This window comes from Myodes glareolus, chromosome 3 (assembly GCF_982192425.1).
Source record: "Myodes glareolus chromosome 3, mMyoGla1.1, whole genome shotgun sequence".
Lineage (NCBI taxonomy): Eukaryota > Metazoa > Chordata > Mammalia > Rodentia > Cricetidae > Myodes > Myodes glareolus.
The window spans coordinates 69,838,139-69,852,560 of record NC_142028.1 but is presented as its reverse complement, the minus strand read 5'-3'; the positions used below and the strand labels follow the sequence as shown (position 1 = coordinate 69,852,560).

The following is a 14,422-nucleotide window of genomic DNA, read 5'->3' as shown; positions in this document are numbered from 1 at the left end:
ACTTGTTTGATGAGGGCCCACTTTCCTCAGTGTCCTCATTTGTCAGGAGTGGGAGACTCTTGGTTTTCTTACTGAACCCCAGTCCCATTTGTGACTACATAGCCCTTATGACCAACCACCTCCCAAGGCCCTGTTTCCAGATACCATCTCATTGGTGACTAAGATTCATTATGGTGATCTAGGTGGGATGGAGGAGACACATAGCATAGCCATTCAGTGTCCAGGAAGCAGTGCAGTAGGGAAACGTAGCCACGATCCTAACTTCCTAGTGAAAGTTTTCTATTTTAAAAAAACTGTCATCTGGGGGACTGAGAGATAGCTCATTTGATAAAGTGTTTGCCATGCAAGCATTAGGACCTGAGTTCAGTTCCCCAGAACCCACACAAAAGGTACATGTCTGCCCGGTGGTAGTGGCACACGCCTTTAATCCCAGCTCTTGGGTGACAGAGGCAGGCAGATCTCTGAGTTCGAGGCCAGTCTGGTCTACAGAGCGAGTTCCAAGATAGCCAAGGTTATACAGAGAAACCCTGTCTTGGGAAAAAAAAGAAAAAAAGAAAAAAAAAGGTACATGTCTGTGATCCCAGCTCTGGGAGATGGGTGCCATGGGAACCCATTGTCTAGGCATTCTCGACAAATTGGAAAGCTCCAGGCTCAGTGAGAAACCATCTCAAAGTAGAAATCAACTAAAGAAGACACTCGGTATTGACCTCTGGTTACCACGTGCATATGTACGTATACACATACACACACACACAAACCGAATAGACAAATACATGATGATGACCTGGCAGGTTATCTTAAAACAAGTTTGTATCCTAGCACAAGGGGACAAGTTTGGGTAATTTGTACACTTTTTTTTCTTAGAACTCATATTTTCAATTAGGAACTCTTGAACTATCCACTTTTTTTTCTTTTTTTTTCATTTTGATTTTTTGAAACAGGGTTTCTCTGTGTCATAGCCCTGACTGTCCTAGAATTCGCTCTTGTAGACCAGGCTGGCCTTGAACTCACAGAGATCTACCTGCCTCTTGCCTCCAAGTACTGGAATTAAAAGTGTGCACCACCGTAGCCTGGGTTAACTATTCTCTCTGTTATCTAATGTAGATGAAAACAAAGCCAGTCAAGGAGAGCCATTTGTCACAGGTCACGGGGTGAGTGGCAATGGACCTGGAGTTTGGGTTCACAAGTGTGTGCTCTTTTCACGCACGCTCTCTGGTTCTAGCCATGGGAGGCTGGAAGAGCTTTTTTCTGTGGAGTTAGGCATATACTACCCCATTCGCTGAAACTGCTTGTCACCACTTTCCCCATCCTTTTTTATTTTTAATTTTTGGCCTCTGGAATGTTTGGTTTAGTGGCATTGAAAAGCTTCCCTTTGCTGTTTGCCGTCCCTGTATCGTGCATTTTCCTGAAGCTCTACCTTGCAATGACTTGTTTTTCTTTCTTTGGAGACTTTGATGCCAGTGCAGACTGCGGATGACAGGAGCCAGCTGGAGAACCCCCTGGAAATCCCCAAAGAACTCTGGATGATGGTCGACTACCTGTATAGAAATGCTATCCAGCAGGTAGGCTGGGACTAAGGCAGTCAGACGAGACTGCAGCCAGGCTGTCTTTGAGAGACCAAGAACTTTTGTATGGAAGCTTTTGTCCCGAGGAATCTGTGGAGAATTGTGCCCCCAGGGAGCAGTGAGTGACTATTTCATACTTGACCCTGATTCCCCATTGGGAAGCAAAGCAGACTTCCCAGCTAAGTGTTTCTTCCCCAGGCCTCTTAGTCACTCCAGAGAAGGACTTCTGAATGGCTCCTGGGAGGTCATTTTGATGTCTTCTGCAGGAATTCTCACCTGCTTCTGAGAGTGGGAGGGGCTATCGTGTTGACTTCAGGCAGAGGACAGATGGAAGCTCCCCCCCCCCCCCCCCCCAGGCCATGAGTCTGGACTGCTGAGTTCTGGAGAGATATAGGCAGGCTTCCTGAGATTAGTGGTCAGTTTGACTGACTTGACCATAGATTTATGAGGCCCAGGCTCCGAAGCCAGGGATGGAAGAGGGTCACAGGAGGCTGGTGGGTTAAGGAGAATTTGGGGAATCACAGACTATTAAGATATATTTTATTCAGTAGCACACAGGCCACTAGTCAGGCTGACACCGACAGGCACCCAGGCACAGGACATCACACAGGCTGTATAGAGGTAGACACAGAGGCAGGCTGGGAAAGAGATTCTTGCCTCTGATCTCAAAGCTATGTTTATAGAAATTTTAATATTGCAGCAAAATATATTCATATTCTTTTTTCCTCTCTCCTTCCCTCTTCCCTTACTCTTGTCTTCCTCCCTCTCTTCTCCCCCTTTCTCTCTCCCCTCATTCTCTCCCACCCCACTCCTGCCCCACACCTCCAGTGCTGGGGACTACACTTAGGCCTCCTGCATGTTGGGCAGCACAACTGAGTTGCCTTCCCAGCTGTTTATTTTTTTTAATTTTATTTTTTATTTTTTGGTTTTTCGAGACAGAGTTTCCCTGTAGTTTTGGAGCTTGCCCTGGAACTCACTCTTGTAGACCAGGCTGGCCTCGAACTCACAGAGATCCACCTGCCTCTGCCTCCTGAGTGCTGGGATTAAAGGTGTGCACCACCACCACCCGGCTCCAACTGTTTATTTTTTGAGTTAGTATTTCACTATGTAGCCCAGGCTAATGGCAAACTCCCTAGTCCTAGGCTAGTTTTGAACTCACGATCCTCTTACTTGAGCCTCCTATATGCTGGGACTGGGACTCCACCATGCCTGGCTTTTCCTCATTTTTCCCCACTCACACTAGTGTTGCAGTATACCAAATTGTGTTCATTTAATGCTCATAACAACTTTTGAAGGAAACATGCCCTGAAAGGTGAATAACTTACTCCCAAGCTGATGGATATACAATAGTCACTTTTGTTTTTAAAAATTTTAAATTGAATTTTTAAATATACATGTCTTATGTATATGAATTATACTTATTATCTTGTTGTTCTTATAAATTTGGTCATGCTATTGTTGGAACCCTGAGCCTTAGCTTTCTACCACTGAGCTACACTCCTAGGCCCCAGAATTCACTTTTATGAGTGGTCCATCTTCTCTGTAGATCTTTCAAATGTACCTTGTGAGTAACATATGTAATATTTATTAGTAGTTATATTATGTTGATTTGCTTTATGAAACAAATGAATCCAAAATATCTTGAGATTAATAGAATAATGTTTACTTACATATTTTTATTTGCATAAGGTCTGAGGAGTCTTTCTGCCCCTCACCACTATTTCCTTTTTGTTGTTGTTTGTTTTGGGTAAGGATCACAGTAGCTTTTCAGTCTTACACATGGCACGTCCCTCATAGCACTGTGGCGTATGTACTCTGTGTGACTTTTCTCATACCCTAGATCTTGTTTTGTGTAGTGTGGCCTACCCATAGCTTTATAATGCACGCCTAATGACGTATGGTAAAGCCATGCAAGGCCTGAAGATGAGTTAGTCACATCAGCCTAAGTCTCATTGTCCACTGAGGTGATTCAGAGGTCTCAGTACACAGCTGACGTTTGGACTCTGGTGATATGGGTAAGTCAGAGAATCACTGCCAGTTTTCTGAGAAAATAATTGTTTTGTGGGTTTCTTCCCTCTTGCAGGAAGATCTGTTTCAGCAGCCAGGCCTGAGGTCAGAATTTGAACATATAAGAGACTGCTTGGATACTGGAATGATTGATAACCTCTGTATCCTTCAGAAATTTGTGTGTGCGTGTGAGAATATGAGAGCTTCTAAAAGAGAGAGAAGCATATCTCAAAGCCTGGCGTCTGATAGTATGACCTTGGCTAACAGGCTCCACTTACTCAGAACCTTCTCAGAGAGGACATTACGACTTCACGCAGTCAGTGTGGCACCTGACAAACAGCATGGTGCCTTTGAGACGTGGGCTGGCATCCTAGCACTGAGTAGAGCCTAACTGAGCAGGCAGCCCTTCTAGCACATTCTTGTCCCTGGGCCTTCTATCCCCGGGCATCACCGTCACCTGTTCCTTAACAGTGGGCCAAAGGTGCCAACAACCATTCCGTAGCTGAAGCCTTGCTGCTTTTCCTAGAGAGCCTGCCAGAGCCCGTCATCTGTTACAGCGCCTACCATAAATGCCTGGAGTTTTCTGGCAACTGCGTAGCCAGCAAACAGGTGAGGGGAGCGCCGAGCATTAACATGTGTAGTAGCTAGCCCTGGGCATGTGAAGCCTGGCACAGCAAAACAGAACAGGCCCTCGAGCGCAGTGGCTTGGAAGATGAACTTCTTTCCTTCTCATGCCCGCTCTTCCTCTCTTGTCCCCTTTGCTTTTAATAGCAACGCCCTTAGTTCCAGTGACTCAACTCTGAAACCTGAGTCATTTCTGATTCCTCCCTCTCCTCACCGCCCACGCACCCAGTCCCATTGATCTATCACTCTTCCACTCTCTCCCATCGGCACTGTTTACGTGGTGCAGTGCTCTGTGTTAATGCGCTCCCTCTCTTCTTCGTTTTGCGTGCTCCAATCAGATAGTGAACTTAAAGGTGCCATACTATTAGACAAAACCATACTTACCTCTTTTTTAAAAAAATTGTTTATTTTTATGTACATTAGTGTTTTGACATGGGTGTCAAGTCCCCTGGAACTGGAATTACTGGCAGTTGTGAGCTGCCATGTGAATGCTGGGAATTGGACTCATGTCCTCTGGAAGAGCAGTCAGTGCTCTTAACCACTGAGCCATATTTCCAGTCCCATACTTACCTCTTTGTTTGCTGTTTTTAATGATTCTTCTCACTCATTTGTCTTTCTCTTTCCTTTCTTTTCCTTCCTTCCTCCCTTCCTTCCTTCCTTTCTTTTTTTGTTTTTTTATTTTTGTTTGTTTGGTTTTTTTGAAGCAGGATCTCTCTGTGTGACTCTGACCTAGAATTCAGTGTGGCCCAGACTGACCTCAATTCATTATCCTTCCACCTCAGCTTTCCAAGTGCTGGGATCACAAGTGTGCATCACCACACCCAACTTGGCGATTGATATAATAATGAACAGTTGCAAACAGTACGTGATCCAGAACCTTTGCTCATTTCCATTGAATATGGGTGTCTTCTGGAACCTGCCTTTTCCCAGCTCCCTAGCTGATTCTTCTGTACAGATACATGGGCTATTCACTGGATTCCAGCCTGGATTACCCTTCCAGACTTAGTGCCTGTGCAGCCAGTGTCTTTCTGCCAACATTGATATCTCCTGTTCTCCCTGCTTATCAGTTTGCTTTCTCTTGCCTTCTATGCCCCCCAATACCTAATCCTCACTGTTACAAGTCTAATTTTATCTTATATTCAACACCGAACTAAAATGTCTTAATTCCCTCAAGTTGTCTGAGAACATGGAAGTTCTCAGAATTAGAAGTCTGACCTCTAAATCATGCAGCATTTGACCTTTGTATGTGTCTGATACTTATGCCAAGTGGTGTGTGATTAGCTCTGTGTGCATTCTTACATTTGTAAGTTATAATCTCAGTTCCTGGAATATAGCGGGCAACTTGTCAAGTAATTGAGCGAAGCTGCAAACCCCACCTCTCTCTTTCAGGTCATTTCTACTCTCCCCACATTCCACAAAAATGTCTTCAACTACTTGATGGCGTTTTTGCAAGAACTGCTGAAAAATTCAGCAAAAAATCATTTGGACGAAAATATTCTAGGTAAGTAGCCAAGTATCTAGGGCAAGCATCTCTACAGTCACTGAGGAAGGAAGCAGAATTAAAATGTGTTTTCTTTTCTACATTCACCTCCCATTTTCCTAGCCTTTACTTCCTTTTTTCTCCCAAACCTCAGAGGAAAGTATTTGCTTTTTTTTTTTTTTAACTTTTGTTTGTTTTGTTTTGAGAAAGGGTTTCTCTGTGTCCACCCTGGCAGTCTTGGAACTCACTTTGCAGACCAGGCCTTGACCTCACAAGAGGTCTGACTGCCTCAGCTTCCTGAGGCTTTTTTTTCTTACTTTTTAAAAGATAGGGTCAAGTTCTGTCTGTTGCCAAAGCCAGCCTCAAACTCACTATGTACCTCATGCTGGCCTTGGACCCTCTTGCCTTGATTCCCTGAATGCTGCAAATGTGCCACTATGCCCTGTTCTGAATGAAGTTTATATACAAATTGTTTGAGGCTGGAAGTATGACTTAGTGGTAGAACACTTGGCTCACATGTGCAAAGCCCTGGAGCTGCCTGTTTCGGCTGGACTAGCTGGCTGGCACGTCCACAGGATCTACCTCTACACCTGCACACCACTGGGGTTTCAGGTGTATACCAGTGTGCCTGGCTTAGGGGTGGGTGCTGGGGTCTTCACTCAGGTCCTCTCATGTTTGCCTGGCAGGCACTGTATTCCCTGAGCCATCTCCACAGCCCACTGTACAGCTCAGACTGGGCTGGAGCTGACGAGTGGTAGGAATGAACGCAGACATGTACCACCACACCCAACTGTGGTTTTTCAAGGAGAAAATACCTGGGTGGGCATAGTGCATATCTTTAATCCCAGGACTCAGGAGGTAGAGGCAAGTGGATCTTTTGAGTTTGAGGTAGCCAGGGTCTGCCTTTAAAATTTTTGCTTTTTTTAAAAAAGGAAGGGTAATCCTTCCTCTCTCCTAATCACCCTAGTAGTCTAGTTGCTAAATGGTGTTTTCTGTTTCTGTCATGCACAGCTAGTATATTTGGCAGCTTACTGCTCCGAAACCCAGCTCATCCCCAAAAACTTGACATGACGGAGAAGAAGAAGGCCCAAGAGTTTATTCACCAATTCCTCGGCAGTCCAGTCTGAGCCTCAGTACTTCTCTCCGGTCTTACCCAAGCAGCCACAATGGTCAACCCTGCCTGTTTCAGCTCAAGAGCTGCCCTAAAGTGCTCTGAGGCCAGCTGGAAGAAAGAACGGCAGCTACCTGTTTCTTGAGCCTAGACCTGCTCCTTACCCATGCCGTTGGCTAGTACACCATCCTGACTTGTGAAGACATGGTGGAAATCCACAATTATAGAACTGACGTTCAATGTTCACTTTTAGTTATTTAACACAAATAGAGCTCTATTTGTTTATATTTTTTAAAAAAGTTAAGTAACTGTACTTTGCCTTACTCAAACTGCCTCTGGGACATACAGTCAGTGAATTCCCTGTATCCCTGACTGAGCATCTCATAATTAGGTATTTGGACTAGCTGAAGTCCTTGAAGAACAAGTTGTACAGCAGGAATTTGGTTATATGTTCCTGGATAAACAAGTTTTAGCCATTCCAGATGCTCCCACTGTCCAATCTGAGGACCTGTATATACACAGGGAAACACTGCCCCCTTTCTACTCAGCTCCAAGGCCTCGAAGTGGCCCCTAAAAACACAAAAGAAAGGGGGCTCTGGTGAAGCAAGTGGGATTTTGTAGGTCAGACAGTCCTCCCAGCTGTATATAATGTATCCCCTCTCATATGTGTAATATATTTTAATGATAAATGTATTTTTAACAGTTGTGATTGTCTTCTTTTTTCCTTTTTAAAGTTACGAGGGGGGGCGGTGGTGGTGGTGGTGGTATATGCATGTGTGAATACTGGTGCCAAGAGAGGCCAGAGATTCTTGTGAAGCTGGAATTGCAGGTGGTTGTGAGCCACCCAATGTGGGTTCTGTGAATTGAACTCAGGTCAAGAGTAGTAGATGACCACTGAGTCTTCTCCCCTCATTCCCCTCTCTCAAAATATGGTAGTTCTTGGCAGATGGGCCTTTGTGGCTTAAGCACAGAAGCAGCTGGTCAGGGGCCAAAGAGACGTGTGGCAGTCTAGTGTGTGAGAATCACTATTCAGTATTACCCAAGTAGAGGGAATGGCACAACAGTTTGGGGCTGAATCCTGATCTAGCCTATAAGGGCATTGCGCCAACCTGAACGTTCCAGAGAAGTCGCTCTTGGGGAAAATAAACAGTGGCTTATGCGAGAGTCTAGTTATTATATTTACTGGACTGTAGTAGAAGTACGCGCAAAATCGCTTCTTTGGCTTTGGAATACTGCTACCAGGTAGTGGTTTCAAGGGTCTCTGTATGCTGAGTGTTAACAGCTGAAGAGGGGATCGGCCAGTAGGTGGCGCTGACCCTCCTGAGCTCGAAAACCCTCCCTGGAACAAGAAAGTTGGGACTGCCATCTCTGGCAGGCGTCGGAACGGGAAGTGACTGGAACAGTCCGCTCTGCTTTCGGGTCCTAGGACCTCAGCCAGGCGAACTACGCTGCGTGACAAGGGCGCAGTGGAGGGAGAAGAGGGATGCCGCGGGCTGGCCTATGCTCCTGGAAAGCGGCGGCTCACTGCGCCCTTCCCGCTGCAGCTATGGGCGCAGCCCGGGCTGAGGACACCTCGGGCTCCTGGCTGGGGTCGCGTGGTCTCCAGAACCCGGCACCGGCCGCTCCCCAGCTGCCCAGGAGCTCCTGACGCCGCTCACCCCGCCCACAGCCCGCCGGCTGGAGGCGCGGTCCCAACCCTGGACGGCAGAGGCCAATCAGAAGCAGCAGTGAGCGAAGGAACCCGCCGGCCTCTCCTTCCTCCGGAAAGAGGAAGCGGAAGTGACGCTAGGGACAGGTGGGGGCAATCATGGTGCCGCTGGGGAGGGGAGAAGCTGTCGCTGCCGCCGTTGCCGGGAGCCGCGGAGGTAAAAGCAGAAGCTGGACTGGCTGGGGCTGGGACTCCCTGGGGGGCGCGGGACATGGGCTCCCTGCCGAAGCCGTCCCGGGTAGAGACTTCATTCCACTCACCGGAGGGACCCCACCCCTCCTCCGTTTCCATGGGGATGGGTATCCAGCCCCCCTTCTCTGTTTCCATGGAGACCCGGACCCTGCCCCTCTTCGCCCAGCTCGTAGCCCCCAGCCTGCCTCGGGGTTTTTCTGTGTAGCCCTGGACTAGGGGTGCTTTCCCGGTCAGGTTTCTCCTGCCAGTCTCTCAGGGGTGCTCGGTTCACACTCCTCGGCCACACTCGCACCTCCTGGTCTTGTTTGTTACGGAAAGTTGGTCTCTGCGTTGCCGCCGAAGGTGCCGGGGCAGCCCACCCGGAGCTCTCGGTATTCTTATCTCTCGTCTCAGCTACAGAGAAACGTGCCTTTCTAGGGTTGCGTAAGCAAAGGTTCGGGCTGGTTCCTCTCTGAATAGATCCCTTGACCTGTGTCTGGTAACTACCTCGCCTTCTTGTCGCTGTGGCTCGTAAAGGCTCACTTGCTAACCCTGAGCAGAAGAGAAAATGCAGAACCAGGCTGAAAACCAAGTGATGTGCTGATTATTTTAAATTCTCCTTTTGTGTCTGCCGAACCCACATTTGTAGAACCTGTGTGTTTTCGGGTGAAGGAAGAATCACCATTCCAGACCATGAAAGCTTCAAATTTGGTAATTTCCTCAAGAGACTGTATCTTCGAAAAGAGACGTTATCTGCTCATGGGTCATTCATTTTGTTGCTATTTTCTGCGTGCCTCGTGTCAGTATGGTGTGCGAGGGACAGCCTTTCGGGGCAGAAAGCCTTGTCACGCTGTACAGGCATACTCTCTGGCCCATGTCATGTTTTAGAATACAAATAATTAAAATGATTTGCATTGGCTATGATTTATTAGGGGTTAACCCCTCCTCCCCACGTGTTCTAGCAACGACGGAAGGAATCTATCTTCTTTCTGCTGTCTGATAGGACTGTGTTTTACATGCTGTTTCTCTTTCACTCCTTATGTGACGGGGACTGTGAGTCCCACTGTAGAAAGACAAGGCACTGTTTGGCCAAGCAGTAAGGGGCAAACCAGGCTTTGTAGGTGATTGTGTTCGAAGTGTGGTTTCTGCACCGTCAACTACATGAGACCGTGTACTGCCTCACGGTGTGACTGAGGGGGAGGGTATTGAATGGGAGTGCCTCGCTTGAGGTTTATAGCTGCTGTCCCTTGAACTGCGTGCAGTTTGCTCTTTTATCCTCATTAGGTACATACCCATCTTTAAGGTGTGTGACAGTAGATCACAGTTAGAAGGTCTTTTGAACAGCTAACTTTAAATTTTTGAAAAAGAAAAAAGATATACTACTTTCCCTTAACGGTGACTGATTTTGCCAAATCTTAAATATTTCTAAGGAAGATTTTTTTTTTTGAGATTTTCACTGTGTATCCCTGGTTTACCTGAAACTCACAAGAGATCTGCCTTCCTCTATCAGCCAGGTACAGGGATTAAAGATGTGCACCACTATGCCTAGGCCTGAATTGCTGTCTTTTTTGTTTAAGACAGGGTCTTATCTTGTATCTATGGTTGACCTGGAGCTCACTATGAAGGCCAGACTGACCTTGAACTCTCAGAGGTCTGCCTGCCTCTGCTGCCTCCCTCCCAAAGTCTGGGATTAAAACATTGGTTTGCTCTTTAAAACGAGGGAGAATGATCCCTATGGTGTTTAGGAGGTAGTTGAGTTCTGTACCATGGCTCTAACTCTGGTCTTGTCTGTTGCAGAAAGGCCATTACCGTTCTGTTTCTCACAACTGGGCTGAGCACAACTGAACCATGGGGGAACACAGTCCAGACGACAATATCATCTTCTTTAAGGGAGAGGAAGATGACCTAACCCCAGATGACAAGATGCTCAGGTTTGTGGATGACAGCGGACTGGTGCCTTCCTCATCTGGAACTGTTTATGATAGGACCACTGTTCTCATAGAACAGGACCCTGGCACTTTGGAGGATGACGATGACGACGGACAGTGTGGAGAACACTTGCCTTTTCTAGTGGAAGGTGAAGAGGGCTTCCTAATAGATCAGGAAGCAATGTCCCAGGGTTATGTACAACACATTATCTCACCCGATCAGATTCATTTGACTATAAATCCCGGTTCCACGCCCATGCCAAGAAACATCGAAGGTGCAACTCTTACTCTGCAGTCGGAATGTCCAGAAACGAAACGCAAAGAAGTAAGTAAAGCAGCAGACGCGGGCCCAGTGTGGCTGTGGGGCAGCTCCTTGTGCAGCGTGCTGGCAGTTTTAACTGGGGTTAAAGGAGCTCTTGGGCTTCGAACCTACTGTAGTAGTCGTGCCTGTCAACAACACAGCCGCTTCCTGTTTTGTTGTGACTGCTTTCTAGAACTGTTGGATAGTATGGCCACATTGTATTGAGAAATACCACGTTGTAATATCTCAGATTTCCCTCTCCAAATCATAAATAAAGTAGAAATGTCACCGAAGTGAATGCATGACTATGCTGCGAAAGTCACAGCCTGGCTCCTCTGCTAGCAGAGTGACCAGGTTTGTGTCTGGTAGCTAGAAGTGGCTGTAAATGCTTTGTTTTGGAGATGCCTGCAGAAATGTGCTTTATTAATTTAGTGACTGTTTAATGGATAGTGATGGGTAGTTTTTATAATTCAGGCCGGAGACCACAAATGAGACCAGATTAGCGGAAAGTTGCCACGTTCATGTTCAGATAATATGGATAAAGTAATGCCTTTCGGAATATCCCGGAAATGGTAAAGCATTTTTCAAATTGTAGTGCTGAATTTGAATGAAATAAATGGTATGGCTTAAACATTATTCAGGAACTAGTGCAAGTTAGTTTGAAGAGAGATCCCTGGCAGTTACTGTGTTGAGGACTCAATGTCAGGTACTACCAAGCAGAAATAGGCCTCATCTCTTTAGGAAATGTTTTTCTTTTCTGATTTAGTGAAGGTTTGAAATTACATGCAACTTGTACAGATGACTTATTCATGACATTTGGCTTTTCCTTTATAATCTTAGACTCTTTAGTTAGGGGTAGAATGCTTGCCTAACATACTTGAAGGCTTAACCTCTAGCCCTGCAAATAAATAAATAAATAAATAAATAAATATCATAGAGCTGCAAATGCTTTAGGGAGACCAAGTAATCTTTGCAGCACCTCAGACGTCTGCTCTTTGGTCTGTGCTTGAACCTTCCAGAATGGTAAGAGCACAGGCTCTCAGAGCTCAGTCCAATCCAGTTCGTTTGTTGGCCTGCTCTGATTGCTAGGAAGCTTTTGCTTGTATAGGACTAAGGTCCTCATGTAGTGCTGCTCCCAGCCTCCAGGTCTGTCTTCCTGACAACCCTTCTCCCATGGGGCAGCCCGCGCATTTTTAAAGTCCCGCCATGTCCTTTGGTACAAGCTCGCCACCTACACTCAGATATCTTTCTGATGGCATTGCCCCAGTCTCTCGTCAATCTGGTTGCCTTTAACTGAAGGAATCCAGTTTTCCCATTCCTTTTAGGATCCAGAGTTGAGCATGGTCTCCCAAGAGTGAGTCAGCGGTGCCAGTCATGTGGCTCTTACCTGTCTCTTCATCTGGACGTTGTCCTACTGTCACTGTGTCATCTGTGTTTATTACCAGCATCTCACTGTTGGCTTGTGCTTGGAAACCTCTAGAATAGTGATTCTCAGCCAGGGCCATTTTTGCCCCCTAGGAGACAGTTGGTTGTCACACTGGGGATGTGCTAACTGGAACCTTGTAGGTAGGCACTAATGATGCTGTTAGATATTTTATAATGTACAAGCTAGCCTCCGACGATAAGTAATTACCCCAGGTGTCCTCAGGTCTTGGCTGGAAGAGCCTTGTTCTGCATTCTTGTAGATGCAGCTGTCGGGTTCCGTGCTGGTGAAGGTAGACACTCTGGTAAGCCTCAGGAATTTTCTTGTTGGTTTCAGCCTAGTATGGGAGCTTGTACAGGGGTCCATCTGCCTTCAGTAGACCCAGTTATTCGTTGTTGTGTTGTTGTCGAGATGGCTCACTTAACCCAAGCTGGCCTCCAGCTTGCTGTGTAGTTAAGGTTGACCTTAAACTTCAGATCTCCCGCCTTCCCCTTTCCAGTGCCAGGGTGACAGGCACATCCCTGGCCTCACAAACATTTCAAGCAAGGTGCTGTGACTGCAGATGTTTTCTGCAGCATGGAGGTGGAAATACCTGATGGCAGACATGTGAGCACCAGGGGAAAAGAGGTAGCAGCGAAGGGAACCAGTGCTGTGTTTGGGAACACAAGGAACTCAGCTGCGTGCTTAGGCGAACCTCCAGGGTGGTCTTAAAATTGTCTTCAGTTTATGGGAAAAGCAGAGCATGAGTGTTTCTGAGAGATGGGGACAACGTGAACAGAGAGAGGCGGAAAACCGAGGCCCCTTCCTCTCTTTAGAAAGTGGCCAGCTATCCCCTAAAACAGGGTTTTTTTTTTCTGCGTGTGTATATGTGTGTGTGTGTGTGTGTGTTTCTTTTTTGAAACAGGCTCTGAGGGGAGGGGGATTCGAGACAGAGTTTCTCTGTGTAGTCCTGGCTGTCCTGAAACTCGCTCTGTAGCCCAGACTGGCCTCAAACTCTCAGAGATCTCCTGCCTCTGCCTCCCGAGTGCTGGGATTAAAGGCGTGCGTCACTGTGTGCAGCCCAAGCTTTTCTCAGAGTGGTTGTCATCCTGCCTCCCTGGTGCTGGGATTACAGGCACATTGACCTCCACACACAAGCCTTGGCACATGCCTCCCCCCACCACACGCACACACTCATGCACAGAGAATTGGCCTGTGGTATTCAGTTGTAACAATAAAAATCAAACTATTCCTGTTCCTATTTAATTGGCTAAAACAAATCAAATAGCTGTTCCCACCTTGAGATCTGCCAAGGAAGAGGGGACGGTACACTTAGTAAACATAGTAAAGCGTACTAAAGTCAGAAGTGCTACAAGCCACTTGGGGCTTCTGTGGGGCCCTGGTACTTGCAGGCTGTGGACCCTGTAGGAAGCTTGTGTCTGTTCACAGACTTTACACTTCTGCGATGCTTTTTGGCTATCTCTTTTTAGTTTAACTACATGTGGCCAGTGCATTTTTCTCTAAAGGGCTAGATAGTAAATGTTCTTGTCCTTACAGACTCTGTGGTCTCTGTTACAACCAGTCAGCTCTTCGATTGTAACACAAAATCAGTCATAGACAATGTGCAGGTGGACTGGGGTGGAGCTCAGCCTGGATCATATACCACAAGGCTGTGGGTTCTATTCCTGGCACTGCAGTAAAGCAGAAAGATACTATGTAAATGAGCATGCTGGCCAGAATTGACTTACTGGTTGTAGTGATTGTGTCAACTGGACTAGAATCCAGGGAGTAGCAGGAGACAGGGATGGAAAGAGAGCAAAGATCCAAATCTAGGAAGCAGTGGTTGCTTGCTAAGACTTTGTGTTGTTTTAGAAGCAGTGGGAGACTTTGGGATTTGGGAGCCCAGGAGTAATGTGACTAAAGGATCATTTCAGAGCTGGCTACAGTGGCGCATGCCTTTGATCCCAGCATTCGGGAGGCAGAGGCAGGAGGATCTCTGTGAGTTCTAGTCCAGTCTGGGCTACAGAGCGAGTTCCAGGACAGCCAGGGCTGCACAAAGAAACTCTGTCTCAAATCCCACTCCCCCCAGAGAAAAAGAAAGTAAAGATTCATCTAGGTCTGGACA

General features: G+C 46.8%; 2 protein-coding genes across 8 annotated transcripts in view; both read left to right on the top strand.

Annotated features, from left to right (window-relative positions):
- Window positions 1-7,492, top strand: part of Inpp5b (inositol polyphosphate-5-phosphatase B) — a 68,449-nt gene extending 60,957 nt beyond the window's left edge. For 5 of the 6 annotated variants that reach the window (XM_085686561.2, XM_048434470.3, XM_048434473.3 and 2 more), the window contains 5 exons: window positions 1,449-1,562; window positions 3,649-3,733; window positions 4,054-4,181; window positions 5,586-5,697; window positions 6,688-7,492. In XM_085686561.2, coding sequence (XP_085542687.1) covers window positions 1,449-1,562; window positions 3,649-3,733; window positions 4,054-4,181; window positions 5,586-5,697; window positions 6,688-6,803 — 555 coding nt within the window. In that variant the 3' untranslated portion in view covers window positions 6,804-7,492. The remainder of the gene's footprint in view (window positions 1-1,448; window positions 1,563-3,648; window positions 3,734-4,053; window positions 4,182-5,585; window positions 5,698-6,687) is intronic. The other variant, XM_048434471.3, reaches the window with a different exon arrangement.
- A 1,012-nt stretch (window positions 7,493-8,504) lies between these two features.
- The window catches only part of Mtf1 (metal regulatory transcription factor 1), a 47,469-nt gene continuing 41,551 nt past the window's right edge, over window positions 8,505-14,422 (top strand). For both annotated transcript variants that reach the window (XM_048434466.3, XM_048434465.3), the window contains exons 1-2: window positions 8,505-8,652; window positions 10,464-10,919. In XM_048434466.3, coding sequence (XP_048290423.1) covers window positions 10,515-10,919 — 405 coding nt within the window. In that variant the 5' untranslated portion in view covers window positions 8,505-8,652; window positions 10,464-10,514. The remainder of the gene's footprint in view (window positions 8,653-10,463; window positions 10,920-14,422) is intronic.